General features: G+C 38.8%; 1 protein-coding gene across 1 annotated transcript in view; it reads left to right on the top strand.

Moving 5' to 3' along the window:
• The window catches only part of COL25A1 (collagen type XXV alpha 1 chain), a 313,222-nt gene that overhangs the window by 197,666 nt on the left and 93,297 nt on the right, over positions 1-22,259 (top strand). The window contains exons 6-8 of the mRNA XM_064652084.1: positions 7,665-7,691; positions 7,848-7,874; positions 21,349-21,420. Of these exons, the coding sequence (XP_064508154.1) occupies positions 7,665-7,691; positions 7,848-7,874; positions 21,349-21,420 (126 nt within the window). The remainder of the gene's footprint in view (positions 1-7,664; positions 7,692-7,847; positions 7,875-21,348; positions 21,421-22,259) is intronic.

Here is a 22,259-nt window from a genome sequence, read left to right as displayed (position 1 = left end):
AACTCTTTTCCTGCTTCTGTAGTTTGACACAGAAATAATGTGGTTCTTCTGAGGAAAAGGTGTAGCAACCTACACTGAAAAATCTTTGCACTCTAGTTCTTTTTATTGTAAAATTTGAAAGCAGCCTTTCATTCTACTTTGTCTTCCTGTACACCAAACATTCTTTTTTATAGATGTTAAATTCATTGCCCCTTGAGTTTCTGTGGTATCATTTCTGTTGACTGTGGTGAATATTTATTAATCAACTACACTTTTCTTTTATTATTGAATCTTGTCAATAACCCCATGACTTATAATAAATATTTTCTTCTATTGACAGCACACTCATTTTTATCTGTTCTATAGTTACCGTGCTATATATTAACTTCTCTGTCCCTTTTGACATAACCACTCAACTATAGAAATGCAGTATTGTTTTTAAATTCCACCACCAGCATGATCACACATACAGACACACAAGTGAAGATACACACACACACACATATGTGTGTATATTCCTGTTGGAGATGGGATAAAAATAATTCTGCTGTGTAGTAGGCTAGTATAGGATGGAGTGGATCTCCAAGTGTCTACTCCCAATGCAGCAAAAGCAACAGGAGGAAGAAGGCAGGGAGAGACTCTGTGAAGGTAAAGGACTGCAGAACAGCCCACCTGTGATACTGGAGAATGAAAAGTTAACCTTGGTCACACTGTGCTTTTTAGCAGGGCCTGCTAAGGTAGGACAAGAGTTGCTGGTTTTAAACTAAAAGAGGGTAGATTCAAACTAGGTAGGAGGAAGAAATTTTTTACAATAAGAGTGGTGAAATACTGGCACAGATTGCCCAGAGAGGTGGTGGATGCCCCATCCCTGGAAACACTCAAGATTAGGTTGGACAGGGTTCTGAGCAACCTGATCTAATAGAAGATGTTCCTGCTCATTGTAGGGGGGTGGTCTAGATGACCTTTAAACCCTTCCAGCCCAAACTATTTGATGATTCTAAGATAGCATGTGATGCTTTTTCAAGTCTCAGGTGGACACAAAATGACACGAGGATCTGCTGGTGGATTGGTAGAAGAGGAAGCCTGAAACAGTCTGTATCAAAAACATGTCTCATTTTTGGAATGTTTTATAAACCAAATACTGAACACTGAAACTGGTATTATGTTGTACTGTCATTAAAAACATCGTTAAAAATCATAAATTGAGCTCCAAAAAATTCTGAGACTGCAATGGAAATAGCAAATATAACAGTAATAGTAAAAAAGCTCCCTGTTTCAGTCTGTTTTGTGAATTTCGATTCTGTAGGGCTCACAAGTTGTGTTTTCAAATGTTCTCCTGCGGTTCTGACTTCCAGCCAAAAGATTTGTGTGCTTCTGTGTTTTTGATGTAACCAAGATTATGTGTTTGTTTCTTCCTTGCACCCATGATGTTATTGAAATCAGAAATTCTGGTTGTTTTCTTACAACATGAGAGATATAGCAATATTAGATTTTCTCATATGTATTTTTATGTCCTGTTTTACTTGTTTACAAGAATGGTATTTCCTTTGTGCTGTTGTTTTTTGTGGGTTTTTGTGGGTTTTTTACAGTATTGCATCAAATCTCGAACATCATCAGTAAACTTGTGTTTATCTAACAAATAGTAGAATAGGAAGGTACACTGAGGACAAGGCAATGAGGGCCTAGGTTCAGGAAATACTTGTATTACAGTGCATTGAGCATTAAGTGGAAGCCATTTTCTTATCTCTAATAATGTGCCAATTTTTCTTGTCGCCATATAACTGGTGTTACTGGCATGTACAACAACTATTTGATTCACAAGAAACAACAGATTCAGAGCATAGTATTTGCTTAAATTAATTTGTGGAAATAATAAAGCCAATCCTAGTTTGTTCATGCTCAGGCAATGGGTACATATTCATATATCCTCTGGACCACAGAATCTTTATCGGACTATTTGTGTTGAGTTTTGTAGGTTTTCAAAGAAAAACATTATGTTTGTGTGTAGAAGGAAGGGGTTGAGGAGGAAGGGGAAGGAGAAGATGACAGTCTTATTGATTAATCAAAGGAAGAAAGTATGCCAGAGAAAGAAGAGGAGACCTCCTCTAGCAGGTTCTTGCTTGGGACACTGAGCCTTATGCTTCTTCCTGGGTACTGAATTAGTCAGTTCGTGGTGACCCTTTTGCAGCTTGTGATGCAATCTGATTTTTGTGAGCAACATTATAAAATTCAAGAAAAGCACCCCATACTGAGCTCAGCAAGAGCATTGCATGAGAAATGAATGTCTGAATTATAGACTAAACACTTTCTTGACACATTCTGGGTTGATTGTGTTCTCCTGCCTGCAGTTTATGAACTTGTCTGATTTATATATTGGTATAAATCGCTGACCTCTGAACGCAGCGGTATGGATTTACAGCAGGAGTCACAATTTGCTTGTTGTGAGTGTTAACTGAGCTGTTTGTCTGGATTGCTATATATATCAAGTTTATGTTTCTCAGATTAGATAATTTACATAATGGTTTTTAAGTCAGTTACTGTTATTGTGTCAAATATTCAGGTTTCTTTTTCTCTGCCTTAGGATATTTTTAAAAAAACTTTAGAATATAAAGGGAGCAAATGAAAGATTGGTAAGAGTCTTTTGAGTGGTGGTTGTGTTTTTTCTTTAAAGTTTTCACCTTAAGTCAGTCATATCACAGGGGAAGAATACAACTTGTAAAAAAAAGGGACTTCAACAGTAAAAACAGTTTAGATTCACTGGAAATTCTTGTGAACACTTGTAAAATTGATGCAAGGTGAGATGTTTGCATTGTAAACTAGCATATGTAAATGCTGGCTGAAAACATGGCCAAGCTCAGCAGATGCCAAAACCACATTGCTCAGTAGTTCAGGGCTTGCATAGTGGGCGCGACACTGAAATGAGTGGAGAAACTTTGAAATAGTTATGAAACACAGCTGTGCTTCATAATACACTAGATAACCTCTTATGATTCAGCATATCTGATCCTAATATTTTGCAACAATTATAAGTTAGCCTCGGGACTGTTGTTCCATACAAGTTCTTGTAATTTGTGGAAGTCGTGAGTCAAATTTCAAAGAAAGAAAAAATTTGACTTTTGTATCTGATTATTTTGTTGTTATGTGCTGAAGCCACCTTTTACCCTCAAAGTAAACTGCAGTAATTGAATTAACTTAGGCAATATATGGCATGCCATTTAGTTGTGCAGACATAATTCAACTAAGTTGGCAAATTTATTTCCTTCTTGAGTTTGTCTAGATGATATTGGACAATCTGGTTCAGTTTTCTGTTCGTCTCTGCAAGGCTGCTGTTCCCTTATGCTGCCAGTCACACTTTTTTTGTGGATACTGTTGCTGCTAGTAGGGATGAATGGGTTGTATGCTCTTTGATCCTAAATGAAAACGAAGGCTGAATCTTGCAAGCTACATTCAGTCCTCTACCTGCCAGGTTGCCTTAGCCTGTGGTTGTTGTGGTTGAAATGTGGGAAAGCTGTGACTGCATCTGAAACATTATTACCTGTGCCTTCTGTGATAACTCTGTCTGATGGGAGCTGCTGAGTTTGACATCTCAGGATGATCCCCATGGGACCTGGGAGTGTCACAGTCCAACTGATTTTGACTGGTTGATTGGTTGGTTGGTTGTCACCAGGGCACTGACAGGTCCTTTTCCCAATGGTGTCACAGGGGCTAACAGTCACAAAAAATCTGGATTTCTCTGTCCTGAGTCTGGAGCTTTCTACAGAACCTACAACATTACTTTTTCTTTGAACCTCTTACTGACAATCCCTTATTATTTTCAGTTTTACTATAGGTAGCACGTCAATGCCTTTTGGGTGAGTTTATAGTGGAACTACCTGTATTATGGTTAAAGCCAGATCTGTAGCAACAGGAATGTGGAGAGAATATGAGAGAATTCTGATAATTATGAATGTTTGTAAAACCAATACAAGTCAAGTACTGGCTTTTGAAGAGATCCTCTGAATGTAACTATAAAGGCAGCAATGCCTCAAAGGTGGAATACAAAATTAGGATCTTTCAGGGGATGAATTATAAAATTCTAGCTATATGAAAAAACCATGCTGATTACACTCAATAAACCCTAAGGGAATACTGTCCAAATAAAGACTGCAACGATCAGTCTTCTGTTTTCTACTACTGTATTCTCTTGCCCTTCTATTCTTATGCACATATTTATAATACTGTAAAATTTCATCAGAGAAGGGAAATGGGATTTTGATAGCCCCCCCCCCCAAAAAAAAAAAAGGATCACCTGTCAGTAATCCTGAACATGGCTGTTGAATAGATTTGACCCTTGTTTCAGCTTTGTTCTTGGCTGGCAGGTGCCTGGAGGCCTTTCAGTCTGCTTTAGAAGACCTTGTTTTAAAAACAGTAGTATTTGTCGCCTAATTATGAATGCAGATTTTGCATGTGTTTGAGATTTACAAGGCCTTGCTTATGTGAAACAGGCTATAAACTCTCCTTGGAAATGTATAGTAGTCTGGAGTAGATAATTACACTTTCAGAAAAGAGCCTCTGTTTCCAGTGAAAACACTGTAAAGTTATTTCAGAAATGCTCTGACCTCAGACGTTTCATATAACTTACACAAAATGCTTTCACATTTGTTCAGCAGCTAGTGGCTTGATCTCTGCCATCTCATAAGTGAAAGCACAGAAGTCTCCCTGGGAAAAAAACAGCATGTCTATGCTGTGGTGTACAAAACTAGTGTTATTTTACTCACTCTGTTCTTTGTGTCTATACCCTTAAACAGAAGAGACCTTGCCCTTTTTTAAACAAATCTGTCTCCTAATCACACCCCACCCCCGCAAACTCAACTTTCCCTCAGATTTTTCTTCCTCCCTGCCTCCGTTCAGTGTACACACACTAATAAATTCTGTAGTAAAAACCTTGGGAGAATTTCTCAGCACAAATGGAAAGAAGATGTCAAAGGCTGAAGATGGGAATTTTCTGTTTAAAGTTGCAGAAACAATAGAGGACAATTGAAACAATGGAGGGAAAGCCAGAGATGGGTGAACAAGCCATGAAAGTATTGCATTAATTTTCTTCTGAAGAAATCTCACTGGTTCTCTTCACTTGCATCCAGAACAGCTATTTTTGTTTGCAATTGTTTGTTTGTTTTTTGAGACTCTTGAGGAAAACAAAAGCATTACAAATACAAGTGAAGAGACTTCTGAGAATGTTCACACCAGAAATGCTCTTGTGGCCTTTTGAAAAGTTGTTTTTAACTTCTGGTACAATAAAATTGTCAGATATTTATGAATACTTTATATGAAAAATTTGTGTGCTGGAAGGATGACTTGATAGAAACAATGGTGTGTGTCACTCAGGGAGAGCAAATACCAAGCAATGAAAAACAAACTGGAATTCTGAACATGATGTGGACAGATAACTTTCAGAAAGTCCTGCACAGGAAAAGGAGAACAAAATTTAGTTGAGATACACAATTCAGTCTTACTAAAAAGCATGTTTGGCTATGGACTGTGCTTTCAGAGAACTCTTAACAGAGGAAAATATGCAGGGTAGAGGCAGGGGCCACTTCTGCAGCTGGAGATGGTTGAGGATATTGCCAGCAGTTGTACAAGGGAGACAGTCTAGCAGCCCTGCAGATCTGCTGGATGAACCCTCATGTGAGCACACTCTAACTTGTTTCTGTTCCAGTGAACCGGCTTAATTCAGGCAGCTGATGTGATCTGTGCTGTCTTAGTTTCTGCCAGTAGGCAGAACTGTAGCAAGCACGCCTCAGGAAAGTTCTGAGCCAAAACCCACCAGAAGCAGGGCCACCCTTGGGCATAAGAATGACATTGAGCATCTGAACAAAGGCAGCAACCAATCCCACAAGTCAACATCTGTCTACAGTCTCAGTCATGTCATGTTATCTATAATTTCATGCCTAAGGCCCAAGAAACAGGATTCTGAATGTAGCAGATAGGGGTCATGCTATTTGCAGTTTGCAGCCAGTAAGATATTCTGAGCCAGTAATGGCTTGATAATTCGAGGAGATGGAACACATGAGCACAGCGCTTCACTTGTGCTCAATGTTCATGATGAAAAAGGCAATAACAGCCAGCATTGACTGATTTTAGTTCTTCCCATCATGCAATTATTGTGTTACTGATGGTATGAGTTGGCAATTTCACAAGCTCGATGGCATGGATGTGTAAATTTTAAAGCAGACCTGCTGAAAATGTGCTCTACTGTAATGTCATGTCAAAGTACATATAAGTGGAGTCTGTAGCTAAAAGTAGACGGTGCTGCATGTGGCTTTTAGTATGTATTTGTGTGAACATGTGAGCTGGAGAGGGGCAGTCAGAGCTAAAGTATAAAAAAAATAGATGGAGGGACCTGAAAGGTGCAGTGCTTTCAGGGCAACACAAAGTGGGCAGGGGTCATATTAATTGAGCAGATAGTTTCCACTCAGCTAGCAGTGAAGCACTGTCCTTCCTGAAGGAGATGTAGGAATGTCAGGAGGCAAACTATGCAGATGGCAGGTTATGGAAGGAGAGGCATGTGCTTTAACTCCTTGAAAGATTTAGCAGCAGATGCTAAATCTCTGGTATGCATCAGAAGTCCTTAAAACTAAGCAGAAAACTGGCTACAATAAGGATTCTCAAAGACTTGCCTTTGGTTGATCACATCTTTAATACACAGCAGACTGGCCTTCCTTCCATTGCATTTATGTGAACCACATGAATTCTTACAAGGGTTGTTGGTGACAAACTTTTCTTGTTCTGCATGCATACACACAGACACACACACTCACACACCCTCTCTTTGTGTTACAACAGTGGACCCTGCTAGGTTGGATGGCTCCTTCTGTTTCCAGCTGCTTTCATATGTATCTCAGGTCCTTCTTTGTAATGAAACACCTGCATATCTTTCAGAAAGCTGGAGGTAAAGTCTGCATTATGTAAGCAGCCAGTTCTCTGCAGACTGATAATGTTTTTATTCACAAGATACTAACCTGAAAAACTAGTGTTTTAGAAACCTGCTGGTAGCTTTATGGAAGGTGCTTAATAAAAATGGAATAGGAAAGGACCTCAGTGTTTTGTGATTCTATCACCTTACTGTTTGTCGGGTGATAAGTAACAAATAAGTAGTACTTCTGTAAAATCATGTTATACAAAGAGCTCATTTTGCCTAAAACAGTGTGCTTGAGTCTAAACATCAACTTCAGTATTGCCAAAGAAAGGAATGAAAACCCTACTTTTAGATTTCCTAATCCATTTTTCTTTGGCAATCTAAGACAAGGAGGGTGCCAAAATACATGACAGATTTATATGTCTCTGAATTTATTAGCTGCACTGCAAAGTAGTTTTACAGTCTTAGGAAACTTTCATATCTGATAGGAGATAAACTATTGTCTGTAACTGAAATCAACAGAAATGTTGTCATTTCAGGCATAGTTTTGCTTGTATAAGTAGTCTGATTCAACACACAGGGTTAGCAAACTATTCAAGAAATAACTGCATATTGCCTATTATTAGTACAGTGAAAAAGCCATCTCTAGAATAGCCCTGGCATTTGGAGTGAAAAATTGTAAGGAAATACATTGTTGGGAAGAAACTGCAAGTTGGTGCAGACCTGTTTCTTGCTGTGTCCCAGGACTTAATCAGTATCAGTAATGCGTCTTTGCTTTTGTTTCTTTCAGGGCCCTCCTGGTCCAAAAGGCGAGAAGGTGAGTGGATGAGTTCTTACAAGGTGAATGGAAAGCTCTCCCAGCATGAACTAAAGAGACCGTTTGTATTGATGCAGTGTAATGTTAGATTATATAAGAGAGCTGGGTAGCACAGATGCTGTGTTAAACCTATCATCTCATCTTTCCACTTTGCAGGGAGATCAAGGTGATCAGGGCCCTCGGGTAAGCATCTTAAAAAAAATGTTACACTTCCCCTTCGCTGAATAGGCAATTAGTCTTTAGTGCAAAACTAAATTAAATACACTGTCTGAGCTAATTATGCTTATTAGCTGCATTTACCCTGCATGTTGAAGTAAGTGTCTGCAGGACAGTAATACTGAACATGACCAGGTAGTGTCTGGGAAGATTTCAGTAGTGCAATAGTAATGCACTAAAATACACAATTTCCATTATGGGTGGAAGTAGGTTTCTCAGGCATTTTGCTCTGCTGTATAAAAACTGGCTTTCCTAACCAAACTGTTTAGTTTCCCCAGCAATGTGTTCACGCCATGCATGGGCTTCTACTATGCAGAGGGCCAATGGGTTTCTAATAAATGTCCTTCTAGATTTCATGTAAAATGTAGCTAATATTTAGTGAATTATAAACAAATATAATGTATGCATGTATTAGCTCTTTTTCCTGACATGTATGTATTTAATATTTTTAATAATAACAATATTATCACCTTGTAATAATATCCAAACAGTTCAAACATGATTTAGTTTGGGAAATGTAAAGGTTCTTTTAATTTCTAAATATCATGTTTATTTTAACAGAGAAATAGAGAAATACAGGTGTGAAAGTTAAGATAGATTGACTGTGCTACTTCTCTCTTCTTTACATCTGTGCTTCATTAGAAAATACTTGGTTACATTGTTTGAATGATATCGTAACTCTCTTCAGTTACATGTTTATAAATTTTTTCATAACAGTGTGTTCCATGGATTATTTTTTTCTGTTAACTATGTTAAATATTTTGAATTTGCAACTTTATTTTATTCTACTGTTTTGTTTCGTATAATTTGATTTAATTGAATTTTACTTTTTCAGTCAGTAATATTATCGAAAGTCACAACATGCTTTTACAGCTGATTTTGATGTTGGTGCTACCAGTGTTAACTACCAGGGTGTCCTGTTATGCTTGGTGATACAACTACACTTTTTAAAGACAGTGGCCTAAGAATGAACAGCTTTAAATATTATTTCAGTTGAAACTCAATAAGAAGAATTGGAAAAGTACTTCAAGTAAAAGAAAGTAGAGGGTAACAATGTGAGGAACATTATGCTCTTTTCTAAGCTAATTAATATACAGACTAAACGTTCTGAATCATGTAAGAATTTCCTTTTAACTTGTAAGCAAATTTAGTATCTCTCAGAGGCCATGCTGGGCTGTATATTTTGGTTGATTCTGTGCTACAGAACTTCATGGGGAATGGGAGGAGACAGAGGACAGGGGAGGAGAGCAGAGCAGTGCCTGTGGCTTTGGAGAGGATGCTCCATTCAGATGGTATGTCAGAGTCTGTGTGTGCTGTTCTGCTTGCATTAAGTGGCCTTACATTCAGGAGAATGTGTGTTCTTACATTCACATTCACAACTGTGATCTTAGATTCAAAAGAACAAATTTTATGGAGGTATTGGAGAGGGATTCAGTAACAAATACGGAAGAGCAATGTTGTAAACAGTATTACATAGCTGAGGATAAGAATCTAGAATTACAAGTGTTGGAGAAGTTTCCAAGGAAAGACTCAGAGGTTTGAACACAGGAAAACAAAACAAGTGGAATTAATGCAAGGGAATGATGATGCAGAAATCTTGGCAAAATATTGGAGAGATGTAAGAAACTAGAAAGTGATTAAGCATGTGTGGCTTTCAGTCCCTGGGCTGGAAGTGTTGGCAATACCCAATAAGAAGATGCAAGTTTGTTCAGTGTTGTAGGTGGAACCTGCAAGGACTGCAGGACTGTTGTGCCCACTTCACGAAGACATACCCCCTATACTGGAAGACAGTGGAGTCCTTACTGAACCATACCAAATGGTTATAGCTACTTTGTGAGTTTGGTAACTCAAGTGCAGATAAAAAGCAGAGAATTTGCGACCTAAGGAATTCATATATAAGGACATTACAAAGTTGTATCTGCAGCAGCAGCCATCAGCTGAGACTGAATTATGTATCTCATTACAGAAAAGGAGTTCAATAACTTTAGCAGTGGAGAGGAAGAGGCGGTGAATAGCACCTTGTGGGCTATCTGAAATTTCACCAATATTTTAGTCAATGCATGTTGTAGTAAAGTACCTCCTTTTTAAGTATATGGGTCTAACTTGGATAATTTGACCAGTGTTGTTGCTTTTCTCTTTATCTATTTTGAATGTGTTCTACAGCGGCTTCTCCTTTTTAGCCTTGTGTATTTCACCAGTAGTAAGTACTATGAAGCCTCTGACCATTTTATGTTTCATGGTACATCAGTTACCTCCTCTGATAACTGTCTTCAGGGTGAATCTGCTCGGCTTGCCAGGCGATTTACAATTTAATTAATGGAAATTCTTTGTGGAAGCCAGTCATGCACCAAATGAAACTAAACCCATTTAAACCTGATTGGTTACCTTTGCACATAGTTTTCCATCATGCCTATGTAAAATGAATGGGTTTGGAGGTAGTACCATACAGTATTATTTTCAGGAAATATATTGTACCTGAAAGTAACTGAGGCATGACATTAATACTTGAATTTGACAAGTTAGCAGACAGATTGGAGGTAATATCTGAAAGTGGTGAACACTATAAATCTAATTCATCTTTTGCAGATAAGATACCTGAAGCTTCTTCGGTTTTATGTTTTTTATATATTGGTTTGAAACATGCATTTAGCTTAACAAAGATCTTTATTGAACTGAAATTCCAAAATGACCCTTATTCTTTAGAAAAGCTGCTTTTTTTCTTCTAGGCATTTTCATTAGTAAGAGAAATCAAAATGTAAAGACTGTTCATGTCAAGATGAGACCTTAAACTTTTAAAAAGTTTAAGGTCTCATCTTGGCCCATCTCAAGGCCCAAGTTTTCACCTTGGGCCTTGAGATTTTTGAGATATCCTTCTTTCTGAAGTAATTTCAAAACTGTAAAAATAGTAATCACATATTTCAAAAGTTCTTCTTCACAGCCAGTGGACATGCAGAATATATACTGAGCTGCTTTGAAGTTCAGGTTTTCTTAAAAATATCTTCAGTAAATTTATACACTAAGAACTTAACCCTGCAAATACCACCCGGGGGTCAGGCACTTCTTAGAATAATGTGTCTGGGGTTTTGTGTTTGGGGTTTTTTTTTAAGTATCTAAGGAGTTTTCTTAAGTATTGAGAAGTAATCTGTGGATCAGTCTCCTTCATCATACAGAGATGGCATAAGGGCTCTAGTTCATAATGCCATGTGGCTTAATCTACTTATGCCCATACTACTGTAGAAAATGTGAGCCAAAACAATATTCCAGTAGTGCGAGTGATATTGAAATTCAGACGCTAAGTGTGAATTTGAGCAGCATGTTAGAGCTTTTAGTCACATGAGACCACAGATAGGGTACTGACGGATGCATTCAAATGTACCAATCTTATTTGACAAAAATTCTTTTTTTATCTCTTTATGTATTTTTATATCAGATCTCTAATTACTCTGAAGTTCTGGTTGATTAAACATTTAGGTCAAGTGCAGAACTAGTTTTCCTCAATACCAGTGTAAGAAATGGTAATGTTAGTATGTCTTTTGGATGCTCTTCTTTTTACAGAGGGCATGACTTCTTAAAATGTTCAGGGAGATTTCCTTTACTGTACTGAGCCATGACTAAATTAAAAATGATGGGGTTTAGCCTGTGGACTGCTAGAATAAATGCTGACGTCAGGCTCCTGCTTGGCTCCAGTTGCTCTGCTCTGCTCCAATTTAAAAAAAAGCCTTTGAAGATTTCATAATGGTAGGCTTGCAAAGGATGTATTATTCAAGTAGAGATTGTACCTTGATAATAGAAATAGGTCTTCAGAGGTGAATGTCTGAGAATGGATCTAGCTAGTACTGTCTTCTTGGATGGGGAGGGGAACATTGTCATCAAGGATGATTAAAAGGCTGAGGTACTTAATGCCTTCTTTGCCTCAGTCTTCAACAGAAAGACTGGTTATCCTCAGGGCAACCAACCCCATGAGCTGGTAGATAGGGATAGGCAGCTGAATAGACCTCCCTGTAATCCAAATGGAAGTAGTTAGACCTGCTGTGCCACTTAGACACTCACAATTTCATGAGGCTAATGGGATCCAACTGAGGGAGCTGGCAGAGGAGCTTGCCAAGTGACTTTCCATCATTTATCATCAGTCCTGGATAACCATGGAGGTCCCAGGTGACACCCAGCTACAAGAATGGTCAGAAAGAACATTTGGGGAACTACAGGCCCGTTAGCCTGACCTAAGTGCTGGGAAAAGTTATGGAACAGATCATCTTGAGTGCGATCACGCAGCATGTACAGGGCAAGCAGGGCATCAGGCCCAGCCAGCATGGTTTCAAGAAAGGCAGGTCATGCTTGGCCAACCTGATCTCCTTTTGTGACCAGCTGACCCACCTACTAAATGAGAGAATAGCTATGGATGTGTCTATCTGGACTTCGGTAAAGCCTTTGATACTGTCTCCCACGACATTCTCTTGCCAGCCCATGGACAGGTGCACCCATCTTTGGGTTAAATATTGGCTGGATGGCTGGGCCCAGAGAGTAGTGGTGAGTGGAGTTACATCCAGTTGGCAGCCAGTCACTCGTGGGGTTCCCCAAGGCTCAGTGTTGGGGCCAGTCCTGTTTAAAATCTTTATTGATGATTTGGATGAGAGGATTGACTGTACCCTCGGTAAGTTCGCAGATGACACTAAGTTGGGCAGGAGGGTTAATCTGCTGGAGGGTAGGAAGGCTCTGCAGAGGGATCTGGACAGGTTGAATTGATGAAATGAGGTCAACAGTTTGAGTTTCAACAAGGCGAAGGTCTGAGTTCTGCATTTGGGTCACAACAACCCCATACAGTACTACAGGCTTGGGGAACAGTGGTTGGAAAGTTGCCTGGTGTAAAAGGACCTGGGAGCGCTGGTCAGCAGCAGCTGAACATGAGCCTGACCATATGCCCAGGTGTCCCAAGAAGGCCAAGGGCATGCTGGCTTGGATCAGAAGTAGTGTGGCCAGCAGGAGCAGTGTGCTGTACTCAGCATTGGTGAGGTCACACATCAAATTCTGTGGTCAGTTTTGGGTACCTCACTACAAGAAAGACATTGAGGTGCTGGAGTGTGTCCAGAGAAGGGCATTGAAGCTGGTGAAGGGTCTAGAGAGTGAGTTGTGTGAGGAGCAGCTGAGGGAGCTGGGGTGGTTTAGTCTGGAGTAGGGGAGGCACAGGGGAGATCTTATCGCTCTCTACAACCACCTGAAAAGAGGTTGTACCCAGGTGGAGGTTGGCCCCTTCTCCCAGGCAACTAGTTACAGGACAAGAGGACATAGCCTTAAGCTGTACTAGGGGAGGTTCAGGTTGGACATCAGGAAGAATTTTTTCATGTAAAGGATGGTTAAGCATTGGAATGGGCTGCCCAGGGAGGTGGTTCACCATCCCTGGAGGTGTTTAGGGAAAGACTGCACATGGCACTTAGTGCTGTGGTTTAGTTAACGCGGTGGTGTTTGGTCAAAGGTTAGACTCGATGATGTTGGAGGTCTTTTCCAACTTTACTGTTTCTGGGATTCTTAGTCTTTTCTCATCCTTCTGTAAATGGCATAATAAATATCTTCTGTCTTTTAGTTCAGATACATGAGAGATTTCTTGCTTATCAGAGCTAGAAATCATTATCTAGCAGCTGCTTTTAAATTGGTTTTGGTCTAGGTGAAATGAGAAACCACCCAGAAGCCATACTTAGTTATGTCCATAAAATTATTTTCTCATTTTGCTGTGTTTACGTAAATTTTCCTGTTAGTTGGGTCAGCATAGAACTGATAATATCTCTGAAGTGTCCTCTGCAGGAAAGATGAAGGTCTAGAAAAGAAAGTTTATTTTATTGTGTTAACCTTTATTGACTTGAAGATTAAAAACATTCCTTAGGTCACGGTAAAGCAGTTAGGTTTGGGTAGCGATATAATGTTCTTCTCAATTTAACCCTTTCTCTTTCTCTGTTTACTTTCATTATTTTGCTCCTTCTCTGCTGTCTAATAGAGAGGAAACCTTTGTTTTGCAAGTTCTACTCTTCTGTGCTGGCAAACTATTTCAGAATTATCTAATGTCAACAGAAATAGTCCTGGAAGCAGTCTATTTACTGAAATAACTAAATACAAATGTGGGTGTATATATATAGATATCAGCTATCTTTTTAAATTGAAGTATTGCTTCACCTGTTACATTATAGACACAACTTTTATACTGTCTCATATTAAAGGGAAATTAAAGATATCCAAGCAATAAATTTTGACCTGATTTTTTTAACGAAAATTTTTAAAAGTCTGGTTTTAATATGCATGTATTATTACTATTAGTTAATACATTTCTAGGAAATATATAATAAATATTTTGAGCTTTTTTCTGCCCCTGCTGACAATGCATGGAAAACCTATATTCATGTCATTTGAATTAGTGCCTCAATCATAAATTACAAAATATTAGTTACTGAGTGATGACTAAACCATGACCATTAACTTTTCATCCTCTTCTAAAGCCATCCTATTTTGGTACTATGTGGGTTTTTTTGTTTGTTGTATTTTTATTTCTTGTCAGGTTTTTTTTGTTTTTTTAAGAAAGGAGCAGGTTTGCTTCACAAATAGATAGTAGTATACAAATTAATCTGATTTCCTGCCTTCATCAAAAGCAAACCTCCATTTTTTAAGGCCTTGATAATTGTAACAAATGTAGATAAATCAGTGATTTAATAGGAAGCTTTGTTTCCAAAACAATGCTGATAATTTTTATCCTCAGTCAACATCTTGTCAAAGCGAAAATATATAGTACTACATATTTATATATATTATATTACTATAAAGTATTATGTTAATTAAATATAATTTTGCATAATTTAAACATATTCTATGAATTTCTTCTGTCCTTGATGATATTTGATTATATCATACTAAAGCTTCTTGTAATTTCTTCTATAAATACTGCTTGTTATCAGAATTTTATCTGCCTTAATAGAAGAACTGTGTAGCTTTTATTAGCAATAATTAGTATTGTCCCCAGCTTTTTCTTTTCTTATTTGATACTCTTTGATATCATTTATATCACTAGTCAAAAGCTGCAGCAAAAGTGGTGATATAGTAATAGTAATAGTACTCCCTCAAATGATATTTTTATCTATGTATAAAAGCATATTTTCTGTTTTACTGAGTGTTACTTCAAACAAATAGCGCACACAGAGTGCTGCTTTAATTTCATACTTTACCAGTATGACTACCCTCATAGTTGTTTCTTCTGTTATTAATTGTCCTGTGTAAATCAAATTATAGTTCAAGTAACCACTGTTTCAAGCTGTACTTTTAGTGTGCCACAGTAAGAAGGTTAAAAAAACCATTCATGATTCCTTCTGTTAACCGAAGCAGCATCACTGAGAAAACTGCTGGACACCTGGTTAAATGCAGATTTGTCTGTAAGCAGTGAATTTAACTTCTGAGACTTTGTTTCCTTATCTACCAGAAGGCAGCAGGGGTATTTACCTATTCCATTCCTGGGACTAATTATCTGTTCTGCTTCACTAGTATTGGGCTGTTGCGGCTCCTCTGTTTGCATTAAGCTAAAAGTAGGGTAACAAATTGGAGCAAGGTAACTTCGAGCTCTGTAACTAGGAGAGGTTAGGAAAGAACTCAGATGGTACTGGCTGCCAACTTTGTCCAAAGTATTGGGACGCTTGTACTTGAGATGTGTCTCTTTTCAGAGTTCACATGAGCGTCCTTTTGGTGAATGACTCTCCAGGGCCAAGCTATGCCTTTGATGTTCGGCTGCTGAGGTACTCTTGTGGAATGCAGAACAGCTGTGACACTCCAGAGAAAGTGCCACATACCTGCTCCCAAGACGAGGATGTTGTCATTCCTTCTTAAGAGCTAGCCAGTGTGTGTCTTCACCCGCCACCAGTTGGTTCGCATCTTGCCCCTTTTTAGTAATGCCAGAGGAATGGTGAGGAAGGAAGTCTCTGTACATCCTGTTCCTTTTTCTACAGCCTTGTCCTGTGACTGAGAATACATCATGTAGTTCCTTTATTTCAAACTGCAGCTGTCATGCAGAAGTGCTGTGACACCGAACATTTGAATTAGACCAATTTGATCAAAAACAACTCATATAAAATTTTATCCAGTCCTAATAAACATCATAGAAGAAGCTTGAGCCACTTACCTGCACCACATAAGTGCAGCAGGTGTAAAATTTGAAGAGAAACATAAGCCAGGATGGAAAATTTCTTCTTTGAGAACCAATTTGGTTATGGGGAGGACCAACCCATCCTGCAGTTATCTGGATGCCTACCACCACTTTCAGGGAGAATAGTAGGTTTGCCTTTGGGAAGGGTATTTTGTGTAGGTCACATGGTGATCACTTATCAGAACTCACAGTTGAGTTGTGTGGAAAAGATATTTGCTTCACTGAAAATTCATCTAGTAATAGGACCAAAGTGTTGGCTTTTTCCAGTTTTATTCATTTTGAGTGTGGTGTCAGGTAGAGTTCACTGTGAATACAGAGGTTGTTATAGAAAATAATGCTTTTAGACTGATTTGTTTATGCTAGATCTTCAAACACTACATTTTTGTTGTTGTAATACAAAGTCTGAATCATTACATAATTTATTCAAATTAAATAATTGCTGAATGTTTGCCTAAGTGAAAAGAAATTCCTGGATCCTTGTCTTGTTGTGGTGCACTGTTTTTCTTAGAGGATTTGCTGATGGAGAATGCAGCAGTTATGATAAAAAGATTATATAAAAGAGCTCCTGCTGAGAGTCCATGGCATTGTACGGGGTTATACCAAACACTGTATTCCCCAGGGCAGGTACAATAATTAGCTGCAGGACTGGCACTCAGTCTGAGGGATTAATTAGAACTGGAGGAGGGGGGGAAGGCAAGGCAGCCATAAAGAGTGTCAGGATCACTCTGGCTTGAAGCCTGTGTGATTTGATGTGAAATAGCAGCAGCTGGCTGTAACCTTAGGAAGTGCAAGAGAACAGCAGGTGGTAATTCCTGTCTCATTTACCATGTCTTCACAGGAACATACAAGCTTGTGTAGCTTGGGTTTACTGGCAGGTCAGAAGGAAAATCCTAAGGAGAACTGTGACATTTACTATACTAAGCAAATGCAATAGTCAAAATGGAGTGTCCACAGCATAGTGTAAAACCAGTAACGCTGTTGCTTAATGTTATTGTACTGGCCATGTGACAAGGTTATGATGAGCTTTCAATATTGACCTTATGTGGGCCAGTGGACAAAGCTGAATGTACTGTGAAAAATCTGGGACAGCTAGTGAGAATGACATCCTCCAAGGCTGTGGTGAATGTAACAGGAGAACTATTTCATCCAAGTAAAAAATCAGACAGAGGGAATGATAGAGTGTTATGGCATACTTTGGTTCTCTCATTAGCCATTGTATGGGGACAAGTAGGCTTTACCTACACTTCCAGATAGGTAAGCAGGACACTCTAAAGTGGTCACATGGCTGTTAGCCTCCACCAAGCATCATGTTTTCCTTGGCATTTGGGCAAAAATGCAGTGAGGTATGCAACAAATGTGCTAATTTAGAAATTGTAACCATCTAGCATTTCAGTGTGAGCTGGAGTAGCTGTCAGCAGAGGAATTTAGTAGACCAGTGGTCGCTGTTGATGACTGTAGTGTTTTGTATTCTGCTAGGGCCTCCCAGGGTGTAGAACAAGAACCCTTCCTATGTGCAGTTCAAGAATCAAACCAAATAAAGAGAAAATTGAGTAACTTTGAATCTGTTGTTGAGAACAGCTTTAGATAGAGAAAAAAATAAAACAGATCTAGGGGTTATTTGTGGCTATATTTATAGCAGAGTGACAGGAAAGGAAGAGAAGTCATTTTGTGGAGAGGATAGCTCTTTTTATGCTTTTTTAGAAGCTCATTGTGTGCCAACATTGTCTTTCATGGATGCCAGAAGATGCAATGCCTTCTAAAGCCTCCCACGCATGCAAAAACTATGGACCCATTGTAGTTTTGTTGCTGGGTTCCATTTAATATTCCCGTGTTTCTGTCTTTCTCCAAAGAGGTGTGTTACTTTTGGGGGGTGATGCAGGTCCAAACTGATGTTGCATGTATCTGACTATTAGGTCTAAGATTATTACCACTTTGGGCAAAGGAAAGTTTCGTCCTACTTGGTAACAAGCTGAAAGAAGTAACTAAGCTGCAGATGGAAGAATGGGTTTGTCCCCTTTTCTCATGTGGTGTTTATATAGGCAAAGAAATGCAATACTAATAGCTAATATTAAACTTGCCTGTGTGATGTTGGGAACCATTGAGAATGCTGGGGCTAGACTGTGAAGTGCTGTATGATTTTGTGTACAGCTACACAAAACTTTCCAAAGTCTTTAATTTTTTTCTCAAGGAAAAAAAAATCTTTCATGACAAACCAGCATATTTTATGATTAAGCTCCTTTCTTGATTAATTTCCAGTTCTACTTCATGGTCAAGATGAAATAAAACTAATTTGAATTTTGAGTTTCTACATTTTAAAATGTCAAATTGCAAATAAGGTAATCTAGAGGTAACTGAAAATTACTGTTTTGTAATCCTGTTGAGTAAAAATGAAGTTGTTTAAAAATTTTCTGTTTATTCATTTTTTAATAAATGAGTTTTATTGCTTGCTGCTTAGATTTTACTTCTTTTGTAGAATTGTTGTTTGTTCTCATTTCCATTGCATGGATGTTGTGGTTTTATCCAGAAGAGAAATGGACCATGTGCACAGCAGGGCTAATGAGTCACAGATGTAAACATTCTGGCACATTACTATCTAATAACTTCTTTAACTTATATTCCATAATAAGATAAATGCAAATCTGATACATCTGTTTCCTAAATGATGTATCATTCCAGTCTTAGCAGTGCCTCAGGAGTGGATTTCTTTATATATTAGTAGTTTTAGCCTTCTTTGGTTTTGTTTTCTGTTTATGTGTTTCTAAAGAGGAGATTTCAGGTCACTGAGCAATGCAGTTAGCCACACCACAGTTCATCCAAATGAAGTGGGAAGGCTGGTAAAACTGCCACCGGCTTTATGGGACCCACTTACAGGCTCTCAGCTTCCTCATCTCATGGATATGTATCAGGAATAAAGATGCTAAATGCAACTTAAAAACACTAGTGAAGGACATGCATGCATCAGGAAGTTACTCTGCCTTTTTTTTTTTAAAGACTGGTGCAGTCTTTGTGATCTGGAGGATCTCTGGTGTTATTGCATGTGGAGGTGAACAGAGCAAATATTTGCAGCATTAAAGGAATCTGCTGCAGCTGAGAGACTTGGCAGGCTGCCCTGGCCTGTTGGTGCTCTCCACTAGGCCAGCTGGGCTGCAAAGAGCCTTGTGCGCTATGGCAGCATGGGCTACACCAGCAGAGCCCTCACACAGGACTTTTTGGAAGGCCCTTTTTCCAGCAGCAAGAGCCAGGCACAGCCTTCCCTTTCAGAGGTGCTAAGCTGCAGTCCTGCAGCTGGATGCTCCAGGCCTCGCAGAGGGGCTGTGCCACCAGCTCTACCTCCCAGAGGTGGCATGTGGTCATGCAGGCATGAGAGAGCTTAGAGCTACCAGGCTATATTTTATTCTGTCTTCCTTAGCCTAATGTCTCTCTGCTGTTGAACAAGCCTCTGCTTCAGAAAGTGTGCTATGCTAAATTCAGCAAGAGGGCTTAGAGATTTCCTTCTTTTTAGGAGTTCACTGCTCAACTGCATAAGGTTTCAGCTTTTCCAGGTTTAATTCACACCCTACAAGGCAGCATAAGAAAACTGTTGAACTGAGTGCAAAATTCACCCTCTTGTATTGTGACAGCAGGCCGCAATTGCCACAGTCTTCAATTTTCATAACAATACAGTGCACATTGTGCACATATTGGTAGAGTAGAATATGAGAAACTGTAAGTGGCATACAGTGCTTGAGGGGAAAAAATTTGCTCTGGATATGAAAACACTGCTATGTATTTCTTGAAAACGTTGACCATGGCCATTATGGACTACCCAAGATCTAGCAATAGATTTTTGTTCAGTGTTATAGTTGTGTATGTGCTACCAGTTTATGTGCTGAATGTCATATGTTAAACAGAATGTGAGGAGCAGGATGTTAATTATGCAAAGCACTTCAAAGTATACTATTACTGCTGTAAAGTTCTGCAGCAATCCAGAATCAAAACTTTCTACGTAGCTCTCTTGAAGTGCTGTAATGGCTCAATCATCTGCTGGCTGATAGTCTTAACAACTGTCAAATGATGATAACAATTTATTGTAATTTTAAGGAAAGACACCTCCATGGGATTGCTCCTTCTAAAATCTCTTGATATTCTTGTTGTAAGGTAGCAACTTGCATCTGCAGTGTAGTGCAAACCTAACTGTTTCCCATATGACAGAGAGGCTGTTTCCTGTCAATAGACAATGTGGGGTGTACTAAACATAGTGTTTGTTCTGTTTGTCTGTTAGTACATTGTCTCTGTGATGTTTGTGTTGTGCTGTTTTCGTACCATGTTGTGCTGTGTCCCTAGGGTCTGCCAGGCTTCCCCACAGTCGCTGCTCTGCACAGTAATCAGATCCTCACCGTCAAGGTTTGTGGCTGACATGTACCTGTTCAGTCAGGTCTCTCTGTATCAGCATAAAAGTGCACATGAAAAATCGCTTTTAACGTGGAATACCAATGGATCCTTATGGTAGACCTAAGTCAACCCCTCACCGCCTTTGCATTGATATAAGTACTCCTGATGCAGAGCATGGAATGAAATCCATAAGTGTGTATAGTGTTACCCCTGGAAATGGCCATATTCCTCATGATCTTGATCAGTATTTTGTTTTCAGATGAGTTTTTTCTGTCGTTCTGCTTCCCTGAGGCATAAATGAGTGTGGAAAATGGCAGTGAACTCTATATTGGTTGCACGTAGAGTCAGCTATTTGTGTTAAATACCACAGGTTTGATCTTTACATCCATATTTTTTCAAAGTGCATTTGCAAATTAAGCAGGAAGCACTCTGGTCAAGCTGAAACTCCAGTCCTTATTAAAATGACACCATTCTTCATGGCACAATATGCTGGTTAGAAAATCTGACTGAAAGTTGAACTGGTGCTTTGTCTCTAGAAGCTTTGCTGAAAGAAGAACGTATTAAAACATTGGTTTTTTAGAGCCCAGGTAACGAAAAAACTAATACACATGAAGAATTCTCACACAAAATCTGGGGAGAAAAAAGTTACGCAGTTAAGTCACTGTATACGATTAATTCACAAAGCAGTATGTCCTGTACATTATCATCATGTACATTAGAGGTCATTTTTTTTTGAAAATAAAATGCACAGTTTCTTTCAGGCAGAAGCACCAGTTTATATTATTTTAACTATTACAAATCTAATGAATATGTCTTTATTTCTTTCTCGGGCCTTCTGATGTCTATTCTTCAATTCTCTCATCTCTGATCTTCAACCTTTGACCTCACCTGCCTGATCAGATGGTGTTTCCTAAAATCAATCATGGGTTTCTCTCTGCTGATCAGCAGCTCATTAAACGCCGCCTCATTAAGGTAGTGCTTCATCTCACTGGAGTCTGGTTCTTCTTTACACTCAGTTTACTCTTTGCTGTGCCTTTTTGTCAGATGCCTTGAAAATGTTTTGGAATGGAGCAACTGTTAATGACATTAACATTTAAAAGGCTACAGGTGGCTTTGCTAAGTGATCCACTTTTAAGATGCCAACAGCTTTTTTCAGTGATTTGCAGTGATGTGCTGAAAAAAACTAAAGCACCATTTTGGGGTGTCTTTTTTATAAAGGGGAAGGTAATATGTTTAGATAACTCTCTTGAAAATTGACTTTTACAAATTAATAGGAAAAAATGAAGAGAGTTAGCTAATTGTCATTTTAAAACAGCCTCCCAAAACAGATGGAAAATTACGTACAACTTCGTGGAAAAGCAGTTATTTTCCATTATCGTTTTTGAAATCTATCCATATATCATTCATGGGCTTGGAAAATTGCTGCGCAGACTGTATATTCTCAGATGTGACTTTTCTTTTTTTGCCTCGGCTTTGTTGTGATTATGCAAATCATGAAGCAAACAGCTGCTCATTGAAAACAGTTACTTGCTGTGGAGAACTACATGAGTAAAATATTGTAAGACTACCCCAAATTTTGGCATGTGTGCTGTGGTAGGACAAGCAGTTTAGAATCTGAACCTTCTGCTCTTGTGGCTGATTGCACCAGACAGATACAAACTGCTGGTCTTCAAGGCAAAATGCTGTCTCTGCCATAAGCAGTGAAGAAGCCACTGTCCAGTTCATGGCAGCTTCTTCCAGCCTGTCTTGCACTTTTTCTGAGCACATTGATGTCTTTTTCTGTGGTTGATGTCTCTAAAGCAAACTTGTGA

Source organism: Pseudopipra pipra, chromosome 4 (genome assembly GCF_036250125.1).
Source record: "Pseudopipra pipra isolate bDixPip1 chromosome 4, bDixPip1.hap1, whole genome shotgun sequence".
NCBI classification, from domain to species: Eukaryota; Metazoa; Chordata; class Aves; order Passeriformes; family Pipridae; genus Pseudopipra; species Pseudopipra pipra.
Note: the sequence above shows the minus strand (reverse complement) of the source record. Positions and strands in the feature narration are given on the sequence as shown.